This window comes from Amblyraja radiata, chromosome 2, assembly GCF_010909765.2.
Source record: "Amblyraja radiata isolate CabotCenter1 chromosome 2, sAmbRad1.1.pri, whole genome shotgun sequence".
Classification (NCBI taxonomy): Eukaryota; Metazoa; Chordata; class Chondrichthyes; order Rajiformes; family Rajidae; genus Amblyraja; species Amblyraja radiata.
In genome coordinates, this window is record NC_045957.1 from 101700614 (window position 1) to 101722536 (window position 21923).

At 44.4% G+C, this 21923-nt stretch overlaps 1 protein-coding gene across 1 annotated transcript in view; it reads right to left on the reverse strand.

The window, feature by feature from the left end:
• Positions 1-18638, reverse strand: part of cmtm7 (CKLF like MARVEL transmembrane domain containing 7) — a 37146-nt gene extending 18508 nt beyond the window's left edge. Inside the window, exon 1 of the mRNA XM_033012351.1 lies at positions 18206-18638. Within this exon, the coding sequence (XP_032868242.1) occupies positions 18206-18304 (99 nt within the window). The 5' untranslated portion in view covers positions 18305-18638. The remainder of the gene's footprint in view (positions 1-18205) is intronic.
• Positions 18639-21923: the final 3285 nt, after the last annotated feature.

The window sequence follows — 21923 nt, forward strand, 5'->3', positions numbered from 1 at the left end:
CCCGAAACAACCATCACAAGGAAGAAGGACCCAAGTTCGAAGCTCAGAGAAGCCTACCCCATACCAACAAAGTGAATCTGGCCAATTCATTCATACAGGTAATATCCGAGTCCAAGTCATGAGTTTTGTGATAAGTTGGATAGTAAAACAAATTAGAAGTTATTAGAAGTCAATGATTTTCATGTAGGCTTAAGTAACTTGTGTGTTAATAAAGATTAAGTTGTACTAAACCTTGGTTTACGGTCTTTTGTTCGACACATCAGTCGATATACTATAGAGGTTATAGGGTCAACACTGGAAAGGTATTTACCAGAATGTGGCCTGGATTAGAAGGTATCAGCTATAAGGGGAGGTTGAACAAACAGACTGTTTTCTCTGGAGGTTTGAGAACTGACGGGAGACCTGATAGAAGTATATAAAATTATGAGAAACATAGATAGGGTAGACAGTCAGAACCATTTTTCACCAGGGTGGAAATGTCAAAGTGTAAAGGGCATAGCTTCAAGTTGAGAGGGACATAGTTTAAAGGAAATATGCGGGGCCAGATTTTATTTTTGCACAGAGTGGTTGTGGCTGGAATGTGCTACTTGGGAGGCTTTTGGACAGACACATGGATTCACAAGAAATGGAGGCATATGGATTACTTTGATGTAGAGGTTAGTTTAATTTGGCAGCATGTTCGGCATGGACATGAGGGTCACAGGGCCTGTTCCTATGTTGTACTGTTCTATGTTCTATGTTCTAAACAGCTGAAGTGTTGTTCATAAAACTTCTTTCTGGCCTCACAATCAAAAAATGATAGGCCCATCCTCTTCCTGGATAATCAGGAAAGGTCTTGAAAACATTTTCTATACCCAGAGAACGAATCTGTTCAAAATGTCTACATTTTACATTTTATTTTGCTGTACCATGTTATCAGTCCAGGCATTTGCTGTCACTTAAACAGACCCCAATGGTTTGTGCTACTGGCAAAGACATAATTATAAGCAGTTATAATTTGTTCCTACTAATCCTATTTTATTATACCTCGTAAATCTAGATTTTTTATTATTTACACATAATTAATTTGGGTATCTATTAAAAGTGGATCCTGACACAAGTTATCCACCTCTAATGAATACAAATAGACACAAAACTAAATCAAAACTGAATACAAAGTTTTGAATCCTGTAAATAAATATCTCCAGAAGTCTGATGAAACTGTTTTCTGCACCATGCTCATTAAGACCACAGAGTAAACTCTATGGTAGAGCATTCCTTGCAACTGAAACAGCTATATATAGTGTCTCGCACATCATGACAAATTATTTTAGAAATTTGAACTATGCCGATTTTAAAATACAGAACATTTTCTTATAAATACAGATTCTGCTCTCCAGAACGTAAAAAAGTGACAAAACCTAAATGCGCAAGGGTCACAGTTTAAGGATAAGGGGGGAAATCTTTTAGGAACGAGATGAGAAAAACATTTTTCACACAGAGAGTGGTGAATCTCTGGAATTCTCTGCCACAGAAGGTAGTTGAGGCCAGTTCATTGGCTATATTTAAGAGGGAGTTAGATGTGGCCCTTGTGGCTAAAGAGATCAGGGGGTATGGAGAGAAGGCAGGTACAGGATACTGAGTTTGATGATCAGCCATGATCATATTGAATGGCGGTGCAGGCTCAAAAGGCCCAAATGGCCTACTCCTGCACCTATTTTCTATGTTTCTATGTAAGTAAAACCCACTTTGATTAAAAAAAAGAACATCTAAAAGTCAGACAGGTGCACGCATACCTTATTCAACAAGATGCAAAGGAAGTTGAATAACCCTAGAGAATCTGTATCACGTTAAACAGCCTTGGCTCAAACCACAAACCAAAAACTAGATAAATTAATAATAGAAACTTGACGAAAGTGAATAAGAAAAAAAAACTAATACAACTTTTTTGTACAATGATTAAGTTTTGTAAGCAAGGTAAAAAATGTTAACTGGTGTTGGCAGAGTGATCTTCTTCAGAAATGAAGCACAAAGAACTGCAGATACTGGAATCTTGACCAAAACAAAGTGCTGGAGAAACTCAGCAGGTTAGCCAGCATCTGTGGGGGTAATAGACAGGGGTGGTATGGTGGTGCAGCGGTAGAGTTGCTGCCTTACAGCACCAGTGACCCGGGTTCAATCCTGGCTGTGGGTGCTTGTCTGTACGGAGTTTGTACGTTCTCCTCGTGACCTACGTGGATTGTCTCCTGGATCTCCGGTTTCCTCCCACGCTCCAAAGATGTACATGTTTGTAGGTTAATTGGCTTGGTGAAATATAGGATAGGGACCACTGGTCAGTTCGGACTCGGCGGGCCTGTTCCCATGCTGTATCTCGAAACTAAACTAAGATGACATTTCCATTCCCGAAACATCACCTATCCATTCCCTCCACAGATGCTTCCTGACCCACCGAGTCCTTTCAGCACTTTGTGCTTTGCTCCATCAGAAATGAATCAAATTAAATGTCATTTGATGAAAACTTGAGACATTTGACCTCAGATCTAACTAAGCCACCAAATTGCTAAAAAATCAACTTACTAGGCATAAACTAGTGCAATTTAACCAAGTAGCTTAGCACAATATAAACAGGGCTCGAAATTAGCGGTTGCCCGGGTGCCGCTGACCACCCAAAGTGCCGTTGGGCAATCTAAACGGCGAGTCATTTTGCCCGGCTTGGCAATTTGGTTTATACCGAAGACAGACACAAAAAACTGGAGTAACTCCGCGGGTCTGGCAGCATCTCTGGAGAAAAGGAACGTGACATTTTGTGTCGGCAACGGTTGTGGGAAAGATGCTAAGTGTGGCGTGACGGAGGGTCGGAGCGAATGACGGGCCCCGCACAGCAGCAGCAGTGACGGCAGCTCCATCTCCTCCTCCTCCCGCACCCCGCCCGGCCTGATAACGGCCGCTGCTGCCACTCCGCCAACGGTGCTTTCAAAACAAACCATTGGAGGAGGGAGGTGTCGGTCAGAGGCGGAAGTGGGGGGGGGTGGGGGGGGAGAGGGACTGAGGATAGAGCGCAGTGATTGGAGGAGGGAGACGTGCCAAAACTCTCTCGGCAGACCTGCACCGCAGCCAGGATCGATCCCGGTCTCCGGCGCTGCAATCGCTGCCGAACCGCCACTGGACCATCCCCGTCCCCACCCGAGAGCCCCCCCACCCCACCCCGCCCCCGGGGATGGCCAGAGAAGTTAGGAATCAGATGGGCGCGGTGTCCCCAGGCCCACAGCCAGCGCAGAGAAGCAGCGCTGAACCCAGCTCAACTCTGCCTGTCCCGTCAGGTTAACCTACAGCCCTGTCTGGATTGAGACAGGGCTGTAGGCGAGGCAGGCAGAGTTGAGCTGCATTTAGCACTGGATTGAGCTGAAATTACCGTTCACAGGGCCTCCGAAGCCTCGCACGTGTGTGAGTGTGCTCATGCGCGCGCGGCCGCCAAGATATTCTGTCCCCGGTGCCCTCCATATTTTGATAACAATTTCCGTCCCTGTCAGGGGCGGCCAAGGCAGTGATGATGCCGGTGTTGTCCGAGGAGCGCTGGCCTTCCTTCCCACCTCCTTTGCCCCTTCCTCTCTCTCTCGTACGCCCCCCTCCACATCCCTTATCCTGAGCCATCCTCTCCATCCCGCACTGATCCCCATTCCTGTCTCTATTCAGTCCTCACTGACATCCCGTGTGCTTTCCCCCCCCCCCACCCCCCCCCCCCATCGATTCATCCTGCACTGATCTCCCTATCCACCTCGCATTGATTCTCCTGCCACTCCCCATCAATCCTACACTGGTCCCCCAATTCATCCTGTACTGACCCCCCTTCCCAGCCATCCTGCACTGCTCCTCCTCTTCATCCTGCACTTGTTCCCCCCATCCATCCTGCACAGATCCACTCCATTCAACCCCACTGTCATCCCCCGCGCTCTCCCCTCACAATTTTACCTACTCCAACCAACACACACTAATTCCCCTGCCTCAATCCATCCAATCCACACCGATCACCTCAACCATGAACACGTTGATGAAAATTGCAATGTATTTATGGCAGTTATTCAAGAAAAAATGAATTGTTTTATGAAAAAGATAAAACCAAAACCACGGAAAAAGAATCATCTTCCCTGGCTAAATAGTGAAATATGGTCACTGATGAAATTGCGAGACCATACCCTTAAGATATCCCTGAAGACAAAAGCAGCACATAATAGACAAATATTTACCTCACTCAGAAATAAAGTCACTAAAGAAATCAGGAATGCTAAGGCAAACTTTTTTATTAATGTAATAAGCAACGCAAGAAGTAATGCTAAGGAGATTTGGACAAACATAAGGAAACTAACTGGAAATAATATCATCAACAAGAACATTAGGGAGTTGCAACTAAATGAAAATCTGACTAATGATCCAAATGAGATTGCAACAGCCCTTAACACGTATTTTATAGATTCTGTGAAGAACTTGACTCATAGTTCCTGTTCCGCAGTCCGACATGCTATGCCGCTGAACACTGCTTCTCCGGTTCTTATTTTGAATGAAGTGTCTCAGCCATGGGTTAACAGGATTATTTGTGGTCTTAAAAATTCAAAAGCCGAAGATGCTTTTGGTATGGATATAATGTTTCTTAAAGCTCATAAGCAGTCACTCATTGCTCCAATTACCAGCATCATCAACAAGTCCATAAACGCATGTGTATTCCCAAATTCTTGGAAATCTGCAGTAATAACTCCAATTTTAAAATCAGGAGACCCCACTATAATTAGTAATTATAGACCAATAAGCATTCTTCTGGCAATTTCCAAGATAGCTGAAAAATGGGTTGCAGGACAGATACTGTGCCCTACTGTGCAGTGTCTACCATTCAGTGGTGGCCAGTGCTCTGTTTTTTGCTGTGGCCTGTTGGGGAGATGGCGCCCGTATAGCGGATAAAAACAGACTGGACAAACTAATCAGGAAGGCCGGCTCAGTGGTCGGGGCTGAGCAACGAACGGTCCAGCAGGTGGCAAAGGCCAGAACTCTAAATAAACTAAATTCTATAATGACAAACCCCACTCACCCACTCCATGCCCTGAAGGTGATCAAGAGCAGCATCTTCAGTCAGAGGCTGATTGCACCAATGTGCAAAACGGAGAGATACAGGAAGTCCTGTTTACCAGCTGCTATAAGACTTTATAGTGAGCATAAATAACTGCACTTTTTTTAAATTAATTGTATTTTAACTTGTATTTTAACTTGTTATGTATGGAAGCCTTTTGAGGAAATGTGTGGTGTTATGTTTGTCTTGAAGCTGTCGTGGCACTGTAATTTCCTGAAAAGGATTATTAAAGGAATAATCTAATCTAATCTAGATAATGAAACATTTAAACAATAGTCCATATACCCTAAACCCAATGCAGTTTGGCTTCAGAAAATATCACTCCACCGATACGGCACTTTGCTTCCTTTTGGAAAATATGAAGTCCAAAATTGATGCAGGTGGTGTTAAAGGAGCTGTTTTTCTTGATTTATGAAAAGCCTTTGATACTGTGAACCACCAGATCTTGATGACCAAATTGTCCTATTTTAACCTCTCTTTGAGCACGATGAAATGGATTGAGTCATATATGGTACAGAGAAAACAATGTGTTAGAGTGCACAACAGTAAATCTGCAACTTCTAAAAACCCTCTTGGTGTACCTCAAGGTTCAATCTTGGGACCGTTATTATTCAGTCTGTACATTAATGATTTACCAAGTAGCTGTCCATCAAATGTAACTTGCCAGATGTATGCTGACGATGCAGTTGTGTATGTACATGCCAAAAACAAACATCAAACTGCACAAGACCTATCAGCTGCTATGATTAATGTGTCAAACTGGTTGCAGTTTTCTGATCTACATCTTAATGTGTCAAAGACTGTGTATGTTTTTCTCCAAAAAGGCAAGTACTGATGGAGATCCTGATGTGTTTGTACATGGAACAAAAGTTAAAATTGTACACGAGTTTAAATATTTAGGAATCGTGATCGATTCACAGCTCTGCTTCAAACAACAGGTGAAAAGAACAGTAAATTTAATAAAATTTAATTTGTCCAACTTTAGATATATTAGAAATAATTTAACTATTGATTCAGCCAAACTATACTTTAATGCAATGATTGTGCCATACATGACCTACTGTATAACAACTTGGTCACTGGCATGTAAGTCCACACTAAAGCCTGTTGAAATTGCTTATAAACAAGCCCTAAAAACTCTTGACAAAAAGCCCAGAATGTACCATCACTGTAGCATCCTGAAGAAATTTGATCTGCTGAGCTGGGAAAACGTAATAAAATATTCGGACTCGATTTTGGTTTACACAATCTTCCGTGGACTAGCCCCACCTCCATTAAAGGACTTCATAAAGAAAAACACAAATAGGTCGACAAGAGCAGCCTCCAGGGGTGATTGTATAGTCCCGTTTAGGAAAAGTGTCTTTGGGCAGTCAGTATTTTCATATCGAGCGTCGCAGACCTGGAACGCGATACCATGCGTCATACGGGATCTGCCAACCCTTACCTCATTTACCAAACATCTAAAAACATGGTTACTGCAAAATCAAAATTGCAATCATAATCTACATTAAAAATAACCTATGGTACTCTTTAATTGCTATTTTTTTCTTTATCGTTTGTTTTGTTTTTGTCTTTTGTTTTTACCTTGTTTGGAATGTGTTTACCTTGTGTTGGGACTAAAGATGGAAATTAGCTACTGGCTACAATCTTGCATATTACATGCAAATGTTTATTAATATGCACTGTCCCTAATAAAATCAATTCAAATTCAATTCAATTCAAGCCCCCACCACCATCTATCCATCCTGCACTGATTCACCCCCCCCCCCCCCCCCCCTCCCGACCCTATTGTGATGGAAATGTCTTCAGAGCTAACATTGACTATGTTTGATAATGGAATGCAATCAAATATGTTTTAATTCCCAATGTTATTATTTGTTTTAATCCATAAAGATGGATTAATTAAATTATGAACACGTGAAACATTAAAACCGCAGTGTTCGATTGTCACTGCTACCGTTGACACGTTATTACAGAATTCATTTTAATGGCAAATCAATGCTCTTAATATGGAGTATCAGTACTGTAGTTATTTAATGAGCAACATTCACAACCATACGTTGGATTTATCCAGGTTTTACTTCTGCAGTCAGTCATATACATCACAAATTTGGTCAGGAGATATTTCAGTTGAAATTTTAACGTTAATTCTGAAGTGGGAATGATGGAACAAGCGTTTATCAACAATTTAAAACAAAATTGTTGCTTGCAAACTGGGTATCTTCATTGTTGTTCACAACACATACATCTAATCTGAATGTCCGGTCATGTGGCGTCTTGACACCTTTAAATATATTACCAAAAGAACATTTGCTGCATTTATGTTCTTTGGCCATCTCTTGTTAGTTAGTGTAATGTTTAACCTGTCAGATGGGTATGGTCGGTTTTAACAGCTATTATCATAAAATGCCTTTAGAAAATTCCTTGCAACCTGTATGTTTTGTTGTGGATAAATTATGTGGGAAGCGAGAGTGTTTCTGTAACAACAGCAATAACGCCCCATGCTATGGCCATGTCATGGTAATTTTCGGTCCTTCGCAGAAAACATGCTTGCATCAATCTGTAGTGTGCATGGTTAAGCATATATGTTATCAAGGTCCAGGATTTATTGACACAGGTTGATCATACGCCGAATAATTCAACCACATTTTTTTTTGGAAGTGGAAAGAAATAATAAAAATTGCATTAATTGTAATGTGTAAAAAGAGTTGAGATACCGTATTATAATTTTAATGCATGTCATTGTAGTATATATCGTGTCTTGATTGGTGAATATGTTAGTTTGTGACTTTATTTGAAGCTTCATTGAGCATAATTCCGACTGGTAACTACGCACTTCTTCCGAACACGCATCATGCAAGCCATCTTAAATGACCACCTAAACTGTCATTTGGCAACCTAAAAAGCTGCCACTGTTGCCCAGCTGGCAACTGGGGAAAAAAATTAAGCGAAAGCCCTGATAAATATATATTTTTAATGTTTTATCATCAATTCTATCAAACAGACCATAATATTGCAAGCGGAGATACATAGCTCACCTGGATACAAATTCCATTGTACTTTGATGCTAAGTTAATGGTTGTGGTTTGGGTTATGCAGGTTACTTCAAGAGCCTGATGGTTGCTGGAAGGAAGCTGTTCTTGAACCTGCAGACAATGGTTCCCAGGCTCTTGTATCTTCTTCCCTATAGTAGTGGCGAGATGACAGCACCAGGATTGTGTGGGTCTTAGATGTTATTAGCTGCCTTCTTGAGGTAACACGACCTGTAAATCCTTAAGATGATGGTCAATACCCTTGAGCGACCAGGCATTGTCCACCACTTGCTGCAGCTGCTTTCAATTTTGGGAGTTTGTTTAGAGTTACCAAACCAGGCCATGATGAAATCAGTCAGTACGCTCTCTAGAGTACACCTGTATTAGTTCAATGGAGTATTTAACAATGTGCCATACTTCCGAGGAAGTAGAAAAGTTGATGAGTTTTCTTGTGGTTGCATCAATGTACTTGGCCCATCAGCGATCCATCCACTGAAGGCAGGTGAATGGGCCCTCAGCTTCCCTTCCTGAAGTAAATAATTAGCTTCTTGATCTTGCTAGTATGGAGCAAGGTTATTGTTCTAGCACCACTCAACTAAATTAGCAATCTTCATCCTGTACTCTGAACTCATTATTACCCGTTATTCAACAATGGTGTCATCGGCAAATTTAAAGATGGTGTTGGAGCTGTGTCTGGCTGCAGTCATGGGGTTAAAGATAGTAGAGCAAGAAGAGATAGGGGATCCAGATGTACACGGCCAAACAGAGAATCAGTTCCCCGAATTTCACAATAACTTTTGGAGGTTGTTTTGAACAATAAACAACATAGACCCAAAATGCTGGAGTAAATCAGTGGGACAGGCAGCATCTCTGAGTTACTCCAGCATTTTGTGTTTATCTTCGATTAAAATCAGCATCTGCTGTTCCTTCCTACACATTTTGTCAATAAACAACACCCTGACTTATGTGTTCTTGTTGTCCAAGTAGTCCAGCGCACAGGGGTGAGCCAGCAAGATCACCTCTGCTGTCATTCATTTATGGCAGTAGGCAAATTGGAGTGGGTTCATATCCTCACTAAAGCACGAGTTGATGTGTCATAACCAAACTCTGGAAGGATTGCATCACAACAGACATGAGTGCCGCCAGTCTTGAGGCATATCACTTTGTTCTTCTTGGGCATTGACTTTATTGATATCCCGACAGGCCTCGCTCATTGCCACGGTAACAGGAACTAGCCCGGAGAGGTTGCCAGTGTGCCCGGCCTCTGCTCACCCCATGCACCGGAGGGGAGGAAGTCAGAAAAGGGCTGGTAAGCAAACCGGCATAACTTAACTGCAGGCCCGCCTCGCCCAGAGAGGGAAGGCCGCCGAGCCGATAGGGAATTGGAGAGGTGGAAGGAGATGGCGACGGACACTGGACAAAGGGCCCGGTGAAAAGAATCAGGGAGTCTTACCTTCCGCACCCTTGAGGTCGGCTGTGGGAGGCGCCCTCCAGGAACGAGGGGTGGAGAGGCCTAGGCATGGAGAGGGACATCAGATCGCAGGACGACCGAAATGGAGGTGACAGCTGCAATGGGCTTTGTGGCCAGCTGCAGCTGGGACTGTAAAATTGCACCAAAAGGTCATACCGTAACCCTGTATTGCCAGATCTGAATGCAGTAGATCTGGTCCTCAGTAGATTGCAAACCTCTTGGTTCATCCAAGCCTTGACCAACAGTATTAACGCTCCCCCAGCATCGAGAGCACCCATACTGAATATAATGCCCGCATATGGTTAAAAAAAGATATTGGATAACATTAAACTGGAACATTTGAGACTATTGCGCTACAGGGAACTAGAACCTCTACAGAATATTGCAACAATTGAACAAAGGAAAGTTAAGCTGAATTTCTGAATTATTATCCTGCCTAAAGTACCCATTGTTCTTGGGTTCTTTTCACAACAAAGTTCCCATATGAATATGTGCCTTTGTTGGTGTTCATGCTAGATCCTGAACAACAGATGAGGTGACAGAGATAGACAGCAGCAAGCCATACAAGCATTGAGATCACAAGGTTGAGACTGCCAGATTTGAACTGCCATTCTTTTATCACTACATTCTTACTAACCAAATTAGCTGCCCCCAAAGTAAAATTCTCATTAAACATACAGTGAGGCCCATTGGTCCTACTTGCCCACAACGACAAACATGTCCTATCTACACTAGTCCCACCTGCCTATGATTGGCCCATATCCCTCTAAACCTATCCTATCCATGTACCCATCTACATGTTTCTTCAAGTTGCGATAGTACCCGCCTCAGCTACCTCCTCAGGCAGCTCGTTCCATATACCCACCATCAAAAAGTTACCCCTCGGTATCACCTCCCTCACTTTAATCCAATGTGCTCTGGTTCTCGATTCCCCTACTCTGGGCACAAGACTCTGTGCGTTTGCCCAATCAATTCCTCTCACTATTTTGTACACTTCTATAAGATCTCCCCTTTTCCTCCTGTGCTCCAAGGAATACTGTCCTAGCCTGCTCAACCACTCCCTAGAGCTCAGGCCCTTGAGTCCTGGCAACATCCTTATAAATCTTCTCTGCACCCTTTCCAGCTTGACATCTTTCCGAAGGTTGTGCCCAAAACGGAATATAATACTTTAAATGTGGTCTCACCAACGTCTTATACAACTACAACATCTATACTCAATGCTCTAAATGATGGCCAACATGCCAAAAGCCCTTTGATCACCCTATCTACCTTCACTTTCAATTTCTGACAACAATTTTCTCTATCTACAATACCACCCACTTTAGTGTCATCTGCAAACTTGCTAATCATGCCATGTACATTCTCATCCAAATCATCGATAGTAGATGACAAACAGCAATGGGCCCAGCACCGAACCCCGAGGTACGCCATTAGTTACAGGCCTCCAGTCCGAAAAGCAACCTTCCACAATCACCCTCTGCTTCCTTCCACGGAGCCAATTTTCTATCCACTCAGCTATCTAGCCTTGGATCCTATGCGCTCTAATCTTCCAGAGCAGCCTTCCATGTGGAACCTTGTAGAATGCCATATACACAATGTCTACAGCTCTAAGCCCTCATTAAGCTTTTGGGTGACATCATAAAAAAACTCAAATTTGTGAGACGTGACCTCCCACGTATAAAGCAATGTTGAATATCCCTAGTCAGCCCTTGTCCCCATATCTACCACTATATCCATTATATATAAACCGGTTCAGGATTCGGGTCCTCTTCAATCCAGCAATGATTCACTTTCAGAACTTTATATTTGCCCTTTGGTGCACCTCGTCTTCCCTTCATCACATTATTTGAAATAGAAAATTTGGAATTTTCTTCAGAAACACATCTGCCTTAGCTCTTTCGAATCCTTATTAAAAGCCCATTACTTATCAATCTTTCCTCTGGCTAAGTATCCAATTTCATCCAATCATACCACCGACCGCCATGGAATTGCATTTTCTGACGAGAGACATTCTCTTCATTTGTTGTTCTCCAATAATTGCCTGTAATAAATGTTGTTGAGCCCTATTCAACCCAAAACATTTGCTGATGTGATTTTACAATTTCAGGAGCAATTTTATCCAATTCCACTGCCTCTATGCTTTTCTGATATGATTGCAACACTGACTAATTTCCTTCAAGTTGCAAAGCTACTCTGGAAGATCCCACTACATATCCTCATGTCTCTACTTTTAGTGTTTCTCCATTAAAATCCTGCTCACTGTCTTCCCTCCATCCAAGCTTCTGGTCTACGTTTCAATGTTCATTTTTCTTCACTCTTGTGCAAAGGACGACTAGACAATTTCATTCATTACAGATAATTTAGGAGCCAAGAGAATTTATTTGCCATATGCATTGGATATGAACCGGAACAATGTAATCCTGCTTGCTGCAGTTTTACAGGCTCATAGAAACATAGAAAATAGTTGCAGGAGTAGGCCATTCGGCCCTTCGAGCCTGCACCGCCATTCAATATGATCATGGCTGATCATCCAACTCAGTATCCTGTACCTGCCTTCTCTCCATACCCCCTGATCCCTTTAGCCACAAGGGCCACATCTAACTCCCTCTTAAATATAGCCAATGAACTGGCCTCAACTACCTTCTGTGGCAGAGAATTCCAGAGATTCACCACTCTCTGTGTGAAAAATGTTTTCCTCATCTCAGTCCTAAAAGATTTCCCCCTTATCCTTAAACTGTGACCCCTTGTTCTGGACTTCCCCAACATCGGGAACAATCTTCCTGCATCTAGCCTGTCCAACCCCTTAAGAATTTTGTAAGTTTCTATAAGATCCCCCCTCAATCTTCTAAATTCTAGCGAGTACAAGCCGAGTCTATCCAATCTTTCTTCATATGAAAGTCCTGACATCCCAGGAATCAGTCTGGTGAACCTTCTCTGTACTCCCTCCATGGCAAGAATGTCTTTCCTCAGATTAGGAGACCAAAACTGTATGCAATACTCCAGGTGTGGTCTCACCAAGACCCTGTACAATTGCAGTAGAACCTCCTTGCTCCTATACTCAAATCCTTTTGCTATGAATGCTAACATACCATTCGCCTTCTTCACTGCCTGCTGCACCTGCATGCCTACTTTTAATGACTGGTGTACCATGACACCCAGGTCTCGTTGCATCTCCCCCTTTCCTAATCGGCCACCATTCAGATAATAGTCTACTTTCCTGTTTTTGCCACCAAAGTGGATAACCTCACATTTATCCACATTATACTGCATCTGCCATGCATTTGCCCACTCATCCAGCCTATCCAAGTCACCTTGCAGCCTCCTGGCATCCTCCACACAGCTAACACTGCCCCCCAGCTTCGTGTCATCCGCAAACTTGGAGATGTTGCATTAAATTCCCTCGTCCAAATCATTAATATATATCGTAAATAGCTGGGGTCCCAGCACTGAGCCTTGCGGTACCCCACTAGTCACTGCCTGCCATTGTGAAAAGGACCCGTTTACTCCTACTCTTTGCTTCCTGTCTGCCAGCCAGTTCTCTATCCACATCAATACTGAACCCCCAATACCGTGTGCTTTAAGTTTGTATACTAATCTCTTATGTGGGACCTTTTTGAAAGCCTTCTGAAAGTCCAGATATAACACATCCACCGGTTCTCCCTTATCCACTCTACTAGTTACATCCTCGAAAAATTCTATAAGATTCGTCAGACATGATTTACCTTTCATAAATCCATGCTGACTTTGTCCAATGATTTCACCACTTTCCAAATGTGCTGCTATCCCATTTTTAATAACTGATTCTAGCAGTTTCCCCACTACTAACGTTAGACTAACTGGTCTGTAATTCCCCGTTTTCACTCTCCCTCCCTTTTTAAAAAGTGGAGTTACATTAGCTACCCTCCAATCAATCAGGAACTACTCCAGAATCTAAAGAGTTTTGAAAAATTATCACTAATGCATCCACTATTTCTGGGGCTACTTCCTTAAGTACTCTGGGATGCAGCCTATCTGGCCCTGGGAATTTATCAGCCTTTAATCCATTCAATTTACCCAACACCACTACCCGGCTAACCTGGATTTCACTCAGTTCCTCCATCTCATTTGACCCCCGGCCCCCTGCTATTTCTGGCAGATTATTTATGTCTTCTTTAGTGAAGACAGAACCAAAGTAGTTATTCAATTGGTCTGCCATGTCCTTGTTCCCCATGATCAATTCACCTGTTTCTGACTGCAAGGGACCTACATTTGTTTTAACTAATCTTTTTCTCTTCACATATCTATAAAAGCTTTTGCAGTCAGTTTTTATGTTCCCTGCCAGTTTTCTTTTATAATCTATTTTTCCTTTCCTAATTAAGCCCTTTGTCCTCCTCTGCTGGACTCTGAATTTCTTCCTGTCCTCTGGTAGGCTGCTTTTTTTTGGCTAATTTGTACGCTTCATCTTTTGTTTTGATACTATCCCTGATTTCCCTTGTTATCCACGGATGCACTACCTTCCCCGATTTATTTTTTTGGATGCAATAACAAATAAACATACAATATTTATCAACTATTCTAAGTAAACCAGACTACTGCAAAAACCAAAGTACATAGAACAACCATAGTAGTGTGTAGTCTATAGTAGTTTGAAGCTGAGTTTGGGTTGTGGTTAGGGTTGTGCAGGGTAGTTTGAGAGCCGGATGGTTGATGAGAAAAGCTGCACTTAAACATGGAGCTAGGTTCTCAGGCTCCTGTACCTTCTTCCCAATGGTAGCAGCAAGTGAGCATGACCAGGATGGTGAGGGTCTTTGATATTAGTTGTCTCCTTAAGGCAGCATATCCTGTAGATCCTTTACATGGTGGGGAGGTGATGATACATGATGGATACCATCTTCTGCTGCCGCCTTAATTCTTCACCATTCGAGTTAATGAATCAGGCCATGATGCAACCAGTCAGTATGCTCTCCACTGAACCAGTCAGATTTCTGACGAGCTTGAAGCATTTGTGAGCTCTCTTTGTGATTGCATCAGTCAGCTAGGTCCAGGACAGATCATTGGAGATGTGCACACCCAAGAAGATGAAGAGGTTGCCTCACTCCATCGTCATCCCGCCAATGAAGCCAGAGGCATGGACAATTGAGTTTTCCTTCCTGAAATCAACAATCATCTCCTTGGTCTTGCTAACATTAAGAACAAGGTTACTGCTCTGATATCACTCAACCAGATTAGTAATCTCCCTCCCCATTACCTGTGAATCATCAAACAACAATGGTATTGTCAGTGAATTTGTAGGTGTGCCGAGTTGTATGGTCATGTTTAGAGAGAATAGAGAATGCAGCGTTGGGGTGGTGTGCCAATGCGGATGTCATGAATAGGATCTAGTTGTATAGGGAGGAACAGGAAATTAGTTTGTAAAGGATGATGGTGTTGAACACTGAGCTGTAGTCGATGAACAACAGCCTGATGTACATGTTTGTGCAAACATAAGGGACTGCTGATGCTAGTTTACAAAAAGAGACAAAGTGCTGGAGTACCTCAATGGGTCAGGTGGCATCTCCGGATGACATGAATATGCAACGTTTTGCATTGGCACCTTCTCCAGACTGATTGTAGCACGGTGGCGAAAGCTGGAAGAGAAGTGGGGACAGGACCTCCCTTCTCTGGCAAGTGATAGGTGGATACAGGTGAGAGGGCTTGACTGGCAGATGGTTGGACAAAGCCCTGCGATGAAAAGACAAAAGACTAAAGACTAAAGACAGGATAAAGGTCTGTCCCACTTGGGCGTCACGCAGGTGGCGCGCAAAGATTTTGTGAATCCCAAAATCCTGGGGCGCCATGCGCAACACCATGCATGCGTAATGCACGCCATGCGCGCTGTGCGTCGTGATGTGTAAATGTCGCGTAAATGATGCCCAAGTGGGACAGGCCCTTAAGAGTTAAAGAGTGAAGGGGCATGAAATGTGGAGGCAGAGGAAGGGATATGGATAACAGAGGATAATGGTGGAGGGATGGTAGTGGGTTTGTAGGGGGAAACGGGTGCACATCCTGGTGAGGGGAGGGGAAGGGGGGCATTTGGTTACTCAAAATTAATGACGTTGATGTTCATTGCATTAGGTTCTAAGTTATCCAAGCAAAATATGAGGTGCTGTTTCTCCAGTTTGCGTGTGGCCTCACTTGGGCAATGGAGGAGGCTCGGGACAGGTCAGTATGGGAATGGTAAGGGGAGTTCCCAAGCACAAGAGTTTGGTGACACAAGTCATCTAGACTACACTTGGTCTCACCAATGTAAAGGAGACCACATTATGAGCACCAAATGCAGTAGAAGTTGGAGGAGGTGCATGTGAATCACTTTCTCACCTTTCCCCTTCCACCTTTCCTCTCTGGCCTATGTCCAGCCATCTGCCAATCCCCCCCCCCCCCCCCACCAATCATCTATCACTTGCCTGGCTTTGACCTGCCCCCACCTCTCTTCCAGCTTTCTCCCCCCACTACAGTCTGAAGGTCCTCAACCTGAAACAACACCTATCCATGTTCACCAGAGATGCTGCCTGACCGTTAACTACTCCAGCACTTTGTGCCTTTATATATATATATAAGTGTCTGCAGGGCCGGATTTAGATGAAGAGAGGCCCTAAGCTGTTCCACTTGTGAGGCTCCTCCCAATCCCCCACCCCCATGACTAAAGGAAGATGGTCTACCAGATTGACACGGATTTGCAGCCGAGCGTGGCCAATGAGATAAGGGGCAATAGATAAATATAAAAAGCGCGGCAATGGCGGCCAGATCTCCCACAATTCAAAGCGAGGGAGAAAGTGCCCAGCGCCGACCAGTTGCCGTGGCAGTGCGCATGCGCAGGGCGACCAAAAATGTGCTGGCCGTAGCAGTGCACATGTGCAAGGCGGCCTGCCGTGCCGGCGGATGAGGAGCGAGCCGAGAGCAGAGACTTGGCAGCCCGGACATGGATACGGATGGCGGGCGGAGACAAAGAGTGACAGAGAGAGAGAGAGGGAGAGAGGGGGCCCCACCCAGAGTTGAACGGCAGGTGTCCTGCCTTGGCCGGAGGCTCCTTAGATTTCTAGGCCCTAGGCTTCAGCCTATGAAGCCTAGTGGTAAATCCGGCTCTGCGAGGCCCCCCTACATCTTGAGGCCCTAAGCTTAAGCTTGTCAAGCTTATACGTAAATCCGGCCCTGCGTGTCTGTGTTCTGTGTGGTTCAGTACAGAGTAGAGAGCTAGAGAAACTGCAAGATCATAGAACATTGTAGTGGTGGGCGAATGGAAGTGGGTCCAGATCATATGAAGTAAGAGTTGATTTGCATCATGACCAACCACAGGAAGCACTTCTTTACAACAATGAGAGTGGCAGTCAGTAGTCATTGAAGCACGTTGCTCTACTTGGGCACTGGTACCACGAATGTAATTTTAAGTACGAATGTAATAAGATGGGGGGGGACCTCGGCCAGTAGGTTGAAGAGATCTGTAAAAACTCCAGCCTGTCGGTTTGAAGAACATGTTCCAGCCAAACCATCAATCTGTGCGAGATGCTTATCACTGCTTCACCCTCATGAAGGATCATCTGATATTAGCGTACAAACTCGTTGGGTTGAAATACTCCAATATGCAAGTAACATGGGATAAATAAAATGAAATTGGCTAGAAACAGCTCTCACTGCAGTTGCCATCATAAACGATGGATGAATCAAAAGAACCATTTCCGGATCTACACCTTAACCAACATATTTTCTATAAACAAGTTTCGAACGAATTGGCCACATCCGAAAGAAGGCGCGGCCGAAGGGTCTTCGATCGGAAACTTTTATTACTTTCGACTGCGAGTGCTGCCCAACTCGTTGAGTGTTTGCAGATCTTGTTTATCGTGCTGCTTGCTGCAGGTTGCGGCTTCTGGCGGAGCGGGGGCGGCCACGCACTGAGAGCCATCTCTCGGTTCCCGTTACTCGGCGCTGCACCGGGCGCTGCGTGGAGAGGCCCACGTGAAGCCACAAGTGGCGATTGCCGTGCCCTCCCTGCTCCACTATTCACCACGTGGAAATTCACTAAATCACCATTGAGCCGAACTCGGAAATAAAGAGCCGCTTAAATAATAACGGTCTTGACGAAGGATCTCGACCCGAAACGTCACCCATTTCTTCTCTCCGGAGCTACTGTGTGTCTGACCCGCTGAGTTACGCCAGCTTTTTGTGCAGTTCCTTGTTACATAAATAATAACGGGCTTGTTCTCGAGATTTGCCCGGAAACTTCGTGCAATGCAACAAGATTAAATCACGAACCAGCATACGCGAACAAAAATCACTTTAACAAACCAAAGTTTGGTTAACAAGGCAAGAGTGCCTTGGCTTCCATGATGATGCTAAACATAGAGCATTTTATTAGAATTTTAGACTTTAAATCACATTTTGAAAACTTATACAAAGTTTTATGGTCGGGTCCGATTTCGTGCGGCTTTAAGTAATAGTTGGATAAACTAAAGTGAAACATTTCACCCTCGGTGGGTGCAGGAGGGAACTCGACTCAACCATTTGTTGGCATCAATGCCAAGTTTGCAAACACATGCGAGGAGACGACATGGGTGCGGAAATAGGGCGGGGACCCAGAGAAAGAACGGTGCTTACCGCTTGCACAGCCTTCAAGATGCCCGCGAACGACCTTCCATAGTTCAAATCCAAGAAGCCGCCACCGTCACTGGACCCTGTAGTCATCTTGTCCGCCATCCTCTTTCCGAGCCTTAGACTGAAGGGAACCTGTTCACTGCGAGCGGTTGGACCGCCCTCACCGTTTGCTCGCCAAACACCGTCTGCTAATAGGCGCGCAGACACCAGTTGATCGGCAGCTGCAAGCGGCAGGGCTTCCGCTAACCCGCAGCGGCTTGTGCAGACCCACCACTTCACAGGGGGCTGGAGAGACACTGACTACAGTGTTTCCGCCGAGATCGTGGATAGACAGCCGCGAACCTGGTATCATACATAATCCGTATTCCTCACTGGGCGAAATAACGTGGGGAGTGGAAAATAGGGGCAGTTCCAAAAAGCGTGACTGGTTTTTCGCAAGGGCTTCTCAAATTGACGACTTATAATACACACACAGGGGCCAAATATATTGCACGGATCAGTTATTTATGCGAACTATGATGTGAAAACTTAAGACTGCTTCACACGTATGTGTGGAAAATATCTCTAATTTCTCAAGAACAAGTTCTGGAATTTCTCATGAGCCTGCTCATTGCGGGGAGTAGCCTCCTCGCCCGCAGGAGAGTCGAAAGTAGCACGTAGGTGCCTGTTCAAAAAGGCAAGTTCCACTCTCAAATTAATACCCGATTACATACATCCCGAAGGAATGCTATCCAGAAATGGCATCGCGGGACAAACAGTGGGTAGGCAGGAGTACATCAAAATATTTATGTGATGTAGCCATGGGGATTTTTTCGGGAAGAGTGACAGATGAGGTAGTTGAAGGAGGTACAATAACAACATGTAAAAAGACACTTGAAAGGGTACATGGATAGGAAAGGTTTAGAGAATATGGGCCAAACGTGGGCGTGAGACTAGTGTGGATGGGGCATCTTGGTCGGCATAGATACGTTGGACCGAATGGCCTGTTTTCGTACTGTCTGAATCTGTGACTCTTTGATTTCGGTAACTGTCAAGATGAGTCCCGAATTGGGTGTGGCCACCCTGATCGCATTTTACACCAATTGCTAAGAGGGTGCAGAATATCCTGCAGGAAGAAAGGAGTGACAGGATGGACATACAAGTGATAATGCAATTCAACACAGATAAGCACGAAGTGAAACACTTTGTCAGAAAATGTTGGAGAAAGGACTAAATGGAGACTTGGGAGATGTTTAGACAGGTTAAAACGAGAGAAGCCGAATGGTACATCGAACATGGGGCAAACAATACCAGAGGGTAGATTGACAAAAAGCTGGAGTAACTCAGCGGGACAGGCAGCATCTCTGGAGAGAAGGAATGGGTGACGTTTCGGATTGAGACCCTTCTTCAGACTGGTTAGGAATAAGGGAAACGAGAGATATACTGTAGAAGGTGATGTGGAGAGATAAAGAACAATGAATGAAAGATATGCAAAAAAGTAACGATGATAAACGAAACAGGCCATTGTAAGCTGTTTTTGTACGGTGAAAATGATAGGCTAGTGCGACTTTGGTGGGGGAGGGATAGAGAGAGAGAGAATGCTGGGGCTACCTGAAGTTAGAGAAATCAATATTCACACCACTGGGCTGTAAGCTGCCCAAGCTAAATATGAGATGCTGTTCCTTCATTTTGTGTTTGGCCTCACTCTGACAATGGAGGGGACCGAGGACAGAAAGTTCTGTGTGGGAATGGGAAGGAGAATTAAAGTGTCCGGCAACTGGGAGATCAGGTTGGTTCACGAGGGCTGAGTGAAGGTGTTCCGCGAAACGATCGCCCAGTCTGCCTTTGGTGTCATCGATGTATAAGAGTCCACATCTTGAACAACGGATACAGAAGATGAGGTTGGAGGAGGTGCAAGTGAACCTCGGCCTAACCTGAAAGGACTGTCGGGGTCCCTGGACAGAGTCGATGGAGGAGGTATAGCGACACGTGTTGCATCTTCTGCGGGTGTAGGTGAAGGTACCTGGAGAGGGTGTGGTTTGGATGGGAAGGGATGAGTTAACCAGGGAGTTGTAGAGGGAACGGTCTCTGCAGAAGGCGGAAAGGGGTGGAGATTGGAAAATGTGGCTCGTGGTGGGATCCCGTTGGAGGTGGCGGAAATATTGAAGGATTATGAGTTGTATGCAACGGCTGATGGGATGGAAGGTAAGGACTAAGGAGTCTCTGTTGCGACTAGGGGGGTGGGGAGCAAGTGCGGAGTGCCGAAGAGACACGAGTGAGGGCCTCATCTATGATGGGAGAGGGGAACCCCGTTCCCTAAAGAATGAGGACATCTCAGATGTTCTAGTATGGAACCCCTCACCTTTGGCTAAAAGCGGCATAGACGGAATAATTGGGAGTAGGGGATAGTCTTTGCAGGAAGCAGGGTGGGAAGAAGTGTAGTCGAGATAGTTGTGGGAGTCGGTGTGTTTGTAATAGACGTCAGTTAATAGTCTATTTCTTTTGATGGAGACTGTGAGATCAAGAAAGGGGAGGGAGGTGCCAGAAATGGTTCAGTAAATTTGAGTGCAGGATGGAAATTGGTGATGAAGTTCATGCATGGGTGCAGGAGGTAGCACCGATGCAGTCATCAATGTAACGGAGATAGAGTTCATAGATAGGGCCAGCGTACGCCTGGAACAGGGATTGTTCAACGTACCGTACAAAGAGGCAGGCGTAGCTGGGGCCTATGGCTACGCCTTGGACTTGGAGGGTGTGGGAGAAGTCAGAGAAGTTGTTGAGGGTGAGGACCAGCTCTGCTAGGCAGAGTAGAGTGCAATTGGATGGTTCTGCGGTCAAATGCTAGAGGGACACAGGGAAATACTTTTTAACTCAGGCAGAAGTCAGGGTTTGGTATTCGCTGCTTCTAAGGTTAAGACAATTAGTGCTTTCAAGAGGGAATTGCATAAACACGTGAAAGTAATTTGCAAGCCTCTGGGGAAAGATCAGGGGAACATGACTAATGGATTTTTTCCAGTAACAGCTGATACAAACTCAATTGGGCTGAATATCATTCTGTGCCATGTAACTGCTTGATTCTGAACATGTGAGGATTAGTAGTTAAATAAACGGTCATTGTGTCTATATCATAATCCTTTTTCCCTTGATAACCTCTGCAACTGTATCCACACAACATCTTACGCACCTTCATTGTTTCAAGTACGCTTTAAAAGCAAAATATTGAAATATGTGTTCACTGATGATGGAACAATGTTCAATTACATTCATGGGTCATCGAGCACAGAAACACACATTCAACCCAACTCGCCATGCCAACCAAGATGTCCGATTTAAGCTAGTCCTATTTTCCCACATTTGGCCCATATCTCTCTAAAACTTTCCTATCCATCTACCTGTCCAAATGTTTTTAATGTTTCATATTGCACCTGCCGCAACTACTTCCTCCGACAGTTTGTTCCATATACTTAGGACCCTGTGTCAAAAAAAAGTTGCTTCTCGGGTTCCTATTAAATCTTGTCCCTCCCACCTTAAGCTTATGTCCTCTTGTACTTGAGTCCCTGACCCTGGGCAAAAGATGGTACATTTACCCTATATATTCCACTCATGATTTTATCTCTAAGATCACCCTTCAGCCCCCTGCATTCTGAGGAATAAAGTCCTAGCCTGCCTAACCTCTCAATATACCTAAGGCCCTATGATTCCCGGCAACATCCTCGTAAATCTTTTCTGCACTCTTCTCAAC